This window comes from Perca flavescens, chromosome 19, assembly GCF_004354835.1.
Source record: "Perca flavescens isolate YP-PL-M2 chromosome 19, PFLA_1.0, whole genome shotgun sequence".
Lineage (NCBI taxonomy): Eukaryota > Metazoa > Chordata > Actinopteri > Perciformes > Percidae > Perca > Perca flavescens.
This window is the reverse complement of record NC_041349.1, coordinates 15217781-15224419: the sequence shown is the minus strand read 5'-3', so window position 1 is coordinate 15224419 and position 6639 is coordinate 15217781. Positions and strand designations below refer to the sequence as shown.

The following is a 6639-nucleotide window of genomic DNA, read 5'->3' as shown; positions in this document are numbered from 1 at the left end:
CAGAAAATATAAATGTGTTTAAATGCACATGCAAATAAATTAAGTATATGTAATTCATGAATTTAACTATACCATCCTCCTCCCTTCTGCTCCCAGTCAAAATAGTTTTGTAGACTTAGATGAGTGGCTTCACATGCTGTACTGCATTATTCCAGCAGATGGCAGCAGACTGACCACAGCAGGGAGTCCACTCATTTGACCTCAAGGGCCAAACCTTTTCATTGGTCTTTTTTTTTTTAAGACCTTTATTACATTTTTTTACAATACAAGTTAACAGGCTATATTACATGCTAACAGAAGAAGAAGAAAACAACCATGTGCAAACCAGTGCATACTGTGCTTTAAGTGCATAAAGTCCAAGAACTTTCATATGGTGCTGTTTTCCTGCTCATGGAAAGTTGTCTGTTCCGGTATATAACAGAGGGTGCATGATCAATGCACTTTAATATTCTGTTGTGTTCTGTGGAAACCGATGTATTGCGACTTAAACTGTTGTTTTTTTAGTAAGATTTTCTGCTGAAGAGAAAGAAAAGCTTTGCATTCACTTTTCAAAGTCACATAATACACTACGAGTAAAGTTTTCTGAACAGCTTGTGGCAAAAGTCTTCTGTTCAACTCAAATTGACCAATTAAGCCACAGCCAATCCCATTGGGAGGGGATTATTGTCTGTGGTGCTGCTCATTTTTTCTACCCAACTTGCAGAGTATCAGTGATTTGTACTTCACAACTTTTGAGTTGTAACCATTTTGTCGTAACAAGAAAGATGTACTCCTTGTGTTAAGCGTCATGCAGCTAATGGTGAGTACAGGTTTGCTGCAATTGTTTTTTTTATATTTAAAAGAGGTTTTACTGGTTTATCTACTAAAGCATATGTGAAACATATGTGAAACAAGAAAGTGTTTACTTTACTTAATTAATATTACATTGATGTAATATTAACATGGACACTTAAAGGATTAAGAATGAAAATATTGTCCTGGAATATATATTCTCTTTTAATGTATTATCTAATTTCAAAATTGAGAACTAGAAGTGTGTGTACACACAATTTTCTCTGTGGTGGACCGCTAACATGGGCGATTTTAGACCCTTTTTAGGGGGGCTCAAGCCCTTAAATTTCATCTCAACCCCCATAAAAATTATAATAATCAAATTTTAATAAGGAGGTTGTGCCAGACTCCCGCCTTTGGCTGAGTCTCTATCTGATCTGTCAGAGGGAGAGCAGGAGACGGTTGTGAAGTTTAACGTTGGTAGTCCCCAGAGAAGTAGTAGGTAATTTAATTGGCGCAGATTAGAACCCACATTGAAACGTAAGCAACTAAAATTGCTGAATGTTAGAACATTGTGTCGTTGATATTACTGTGACTTATAAAGTGTCAGGTTTAGTTCCATCATAGTGTTAATAGTATCAAAAAAACTTTAGCTTAAAATTTATATTCACGTTTGATCATTTTTTATCTTTATTTAATACAATGATCAGTATGGTTTACGATGGACACATTATCAAGAACACCTGACATTATAATGCAAACAAATGCAATAATGTTTCAATGTTCTGAAGCTATGTGGGCTTGATATTGCCCTGGGTTTAACCTCTCAGGTTCATGATTTGTTTTTTTGGGGGGATGAAACACTTCCTGCTTTCTTTTGTAAAAAAAAAAGTCAAATCTTTATATTGTATTACTGACTATGTGTTATTTTGATACAGCTTATCTCACTTCTCCCATGATACTAAATGTATTTATAGTATTTACTTCACTAATAATACGGAAACTAATTCAAGTTCTTTTGTTGGGCTTTTAGAAGGAACAATGAACAATTTCATTTTGTGTTATTCTTTAAACAAGAACCCATAACTTAATTGTGTTTTACCCACTCCTGAAACATATGTCTTTGATTGCAGTAAAATAAAGTGAATATATGAAAATAAACTATAACAACAAAGATTATGATAGCACCATTGGAATAAATCCCCACACAGAAACAACATGCTCGGATGGTTGTATTGCACGCTATACTGCACAGGTGATCTTGTGTGTTTCGCCCAACCCAATACATATTTGTTTTATTCAAATTAGATATTTTCATGTGCTAAAAAAAAGTACATTTCACAGTGTGAGTAACTGTTAGTGCTGGTTTGATCATTGTTTGCGTATTTGCCATGAAACATTATTCTGCTTCCGTAATAAACTGAAGGGAGTGCAGTTTGTGTTTTTTAATAAAGTACGTGTTAAAATGTATTTTCTTTAAACAGAATTTGTTAAAATTAGTGTGATTGATTCACTCCACACTAAAATGTCAGTTTCATCCAACAGAGTGAAGATGCAGTGGAGTTTGTTTGTGCTCATTCTGATGGGTAGGTGGATCATCTTATCAGATCTACAGTGGTTTTATAAAACAGCTGGACAGCGCTCTCTTTTTATCAATAAAATAAGTAAAATGAGTGGACTCTGAGTCCCATTTAAATTAAGAGTATGGTGTGAGTGTGATTTAATGAACAGATCATTGCCAAGCTATCCGCTCAATCACTGTAGTATTTTTTCTGAAAATAGCCTCCTGCTGCCACTGGGAGCAGGGTTGATTTGCCCGTGCTGGTGTAATGCATGGGTTTATATCTTCGAAACCCATTCCTCATAACTTTCAGAGAAGTTTTCTAAAATAACTTGGTAATAATACGGGCTTCAAATAAACCCCATTGAAAATATTAGAAACTGCCCATATTTCTTGAATTTTGCACTTGTTTGAACACAAATATAGACTTTTACTGTATTGATATTATAAATAAGGGTCTGTTTGGCATTTGTAAAGAGTTTTAACCGAGAATATGTACTGCAGTTTACAGTTTAAAAATGTAACTTTTGTGGACTGGAAAGAAATAAAGCGAAAATGGTTCCGACAATACTCTCCTCTGTCATGCGACACAGTGGGGACACTTAGACTGAATGGAAGTTTTAATCATTTAATTCTGCTTGTTTTGGATTGGGACCTAAACTCTACCTCTTTAAAATAAAAATAATACATCTGAACTCCACTTTTTTGATCTCTGTTGAAATAGCCGTAATTGAAGAAAGAAGAAAAAGATCCATATAACAGTTAATTCCAAACTGAACGGCCGTGTAGCTGTAGCATTTCGAAATTATGCTTGTTGGACAGTCCATGTTTTGTTTCACTCGTGTTTGTTTCCCATGGCAATATGTAAATGACCTCTGTCATAACAGATATGGACTTCTTCTTGCAATCAATGGTGGCAAAAGAGATCTAAAACATCTGTGTTTAAATATTCAAATGATGGCAGTACAGTGGCTACATGTGAAGCATGTGTTGTATTGACAGCAGTCTACACCTGCACATCAGGGAGAGACATCAGAGAGACACGAGGAGAGAAGAAGCCACCAGATGTAAGTTTAACATCTGTGATGTCACCTGAGGGGTGTGTGTGTGTGTGTGTGTGTGTGTGTGTGTGTGTGTGTGTGTGTGTGTGTGTGTGTGTGTGTGTGTGTGTGTGTGTGTGTGTGTGTGTGTGTGTGAGAGAGAGAGATGGACAGTGTTGAATATAGAATCAAATTAATATTGTGAATTTATCTTTTTCATTTACCAGACTTGATTCTATTCAATTCATAATTGCAATTTCTATTGCAACCTTGCATTATGTTATGTGATTGTTTCATTTTCTAGCGTTTACTAATAGTGAACACAATAAGAGAAACACCTGACAATATAATACCATCAATTAGAATAAGCTTTAGGGCACAAAGTTAAGTTTTTGATTCCATTGTTTCAGAGGTTGCTTTGAATTTACTGGTGAATGACTGATTGCATCTTTTATACATCTTATTCTGTGTATCACTCAAGATATAAGAAAATGACAATAATCATATTACAATAATTATGATCTGTACTCTGCAGTGTTGCATGTCTGTCCATCCTTGGAGAATGATCCCTTCTCAGTTGCTCTTCCTGAGGTTTCTTCCATTTTTAACAGTTTTTTTTTTTTTTTGGGAGGGGGGGCAGTTCTTATTGGAAGCAGGGGGTCAAAAAGGACAGAGGGTGTCGTATGCTGTACAGACTGCAGAGCTACCTGAGGCAACGTTGTGATCGGGATTATACAATTTAGTTGACTTGACTTGATCACATCAAGACCAGAACATCTACAAACTTCTATACAGAAACAGTTATTCTACTGTTGCATTGCACTGTTTTATTCATGTGTATTTTGCTCAAATATGTAACTCTCAGCGGTTTTAAAAAAAAAAGCAGTAATGGATGTGCATTGTAGTTCAGGTTTGACTATGGTTTGCATAGTTCCTACCACCCCTATATTCCTCTTCCTTATCGACCAAACTTTGTATACTGGAGGGAGTGGTGCAGTTTTATTTCATCTGGACAAACAGTCCAGAGACACGCTGTTAGAATAATTGTGTTGGTTCACTGTACACTAAAATATCAGTTTCATCTTAACAGAGCAAGGATGCAGTGGAGTCTGATTCTGTTCATTCTGATGGGTAGGTGGATAATCTGCTACTGCTGGCTTTGTATTAGCTATACTGCAAAATTACTATATCATAATCTGGATTAATAAAACAATTGGGGCAGTATGGGGCATGCTATCATTTGCTAATGAGATTCTTGCTATTCTATTAGAACCAATACTGACCATTTTTTTGTTTTTAGGCCAGTGTTCCTTCTTTGTGTGTGAACTCTATGAGTACCACTTCATTAATGAGAGTAAGACCTGGAGTGAAGCTCAGTCGTATTGCAGGGAGCACTACACTGACCTGGCCACAGTGTCTAATGCAACAGACATGAACAAACTCAACGGCTCACAGAATCAAGATGGAGCCTGGATTGGGCTGCGCTGCATCTACACAAAAAGCCTCAACACGTGGTGGTGTTCTCTTCCAGGGGAGGAGGGCAACAATCCTGAGAAATGTGTGCTGATGAGGGATGGTGAATGGTTTGACTTCCCTTGTACTCATCAATGTAAATGTATCTGCTACGATGGTGAGAATATGTGGCTAATAATTTATTATGTAGCTATATACAGTGTATCATCCTGTCAACCAATACTTTTCTATGTGGACACCTCATCTTTTTTGTATAGAATTAAGTAGAAATTTGGTTGATTAGTTAAAAAATTATATATTTAAATAACTAGAATGAAATCTTTTTTTCTTTTTTACTTTTTGCATTAGTGATAATTTGTATCCACTTATTTATTTAATAGTTTCTAGTCAAGTAAAGACACTCTTAATTATGTGATCCACCTTATTATACTATACACACTTTCATCTATTAATATCTGAAACTCCAGTGGAATCATGTGTATTTAGATCACATTGTTTGTTTTTTTTAGGATTTTATGAAACTAAATAACTAACTAATAACTAAGTTTGTCTTTTTCTTCCACAGGAACTAGGAAATCTGGCAAATCATTTAGTTTCATTAACAATAAGATGACCTTGCCAGAGGCTCAGAACTACTGCAGAGAACATCACACTGACCTGGTCTGTGGAGTCCGACAGCTACAAAACGAAGATCTCCGGACAGAAGCAGGTTCTGAACGCAACTTGTGGATCGGCCTGTTCAGAGAAGTCTATAAGTGGTCGGATGGGGGCAATTTCTCTACCAGCTACTGCGATCTGCAGTTACTTAAAGATAAAGAATGCAGAAAAATGTGTGTTGTGAAAATGTTAAATGGAAAATGGAGTTTTGATGAATGTAATAAAACAAAACCCTTCTACTGCTATGACGGTGAGTTTTTCAAAAGTCTTACAGAGATACTATGCATGTATGTTGAACTTTCAGTGCTGTCAGTATTCTTATTTCAAGGAAGAATTACAAAAAAAGCAGAAGGTTTAAAGATAAGTTTATGTCTGACCTACATAAGCTACATCTGTTTTTGTTTTACAAAAGGTGGTTTCTTTAAGGGTCCAAATATTGCCTTTTTTCCATGACAGATAAACTTATCCTGATCAAAGAGGCAAAGACCTGGCAGGACGCCTTGGATTACTGCAGAAAGAACAACAGTGACCTGGTCTCCATCACCAACCTCGACCAGCAGAGACAGGTCCAAGAGATAGCCAAGAACGCCGTCAGTTCCCACATCTGGCTGGGACTGCGTTACACCTGCACTATGGATTTGTGGTTCTGGGTCACTGACAAGCTGGTCTGCTATGAGAACTGGGCCTCAGAAATAACGACTGACGCTTGTGACATGGCTGCAGCCATGGGCAGTGGAGGACAACATAAGTGGTCCAAAAAGACTGACAATGAGAAGTTTAATTTCATCTGTTCTAAGTAAAAACCCTCTACTCACAGGTAGCTGGCGTTTTTAATTATTTACTCACTTTGTTTGCAGTGGTGGTGTGCATTTTTTAGTTGATGTAGTTTGTCATCCACGTCAATCATTTGTGTTGATAACAAGAGTATAAAAACAAATCTATAATGTTTTGCTTCTTGCATTTAGAAAATAATCTACTTTTTGGTTGGGATCTGTTAATGGTTATATGTAAATATATATTTTTGTCATAATTACTTTTTTTGACTTTTATGCAATTTTTTTTAAATGATTTGTCTAAGGCTAATTAAAGTAAACTAACTCTTAAGCATGATGTTGTCATCTCTTTCACTGGCCTGTG

General features: G+C 36.2%; 1 protein-coding gene across 11 annotated transcripts; it reads left to right on the top strand.

The window, feature by feature from the left end:
- Nucleotides 1-663: 663 nt before the first annotated feature.
- LOC114545926 (macrophage mannose receptor 1-like) lies at nucleotides 664-6480 on the top strand. Of its 11 annotated transcripts, none has more exons than XM_028564535.1 (7): nucleotides 664-799; nucleotides 2317-2357; nucleotides 3338-3399; nucleotides 4449-4503; nucleotides 4673-5002; nucleotides 5411-5752; nucleotides 5959-6480. In XM_028564535.1, exons 2-7 carry the CDS (start codon nucleotides 2324-2326, stop codon nucleotides 6300-6302), a joined length of 1167 nt encoding a protein of 388 aa, XP_028420336.1. In that variant the 5' UTR covers nucleotides 664-799; nucleotides 2317-2323; the 3' UTR covers nucleotides 6303-6480. The 11 variants fall into 11 exon arrangements, with proteins under 11 accessions (XP_028420336.1, XP_028420339.1, XP_028420342.1 ...); XM_028564538.1 differs by having other exon boundaries at nucleotides 3335-3399; nucleotides 4673-4948; XM_028564541.1 differs by having other exon boundaries at nucleotides 3335-3399; nucleotides 5411-5554.
- The last annotated feature ends 159 nt before the right edge of the window (nucleotides 6481-6639 follow it).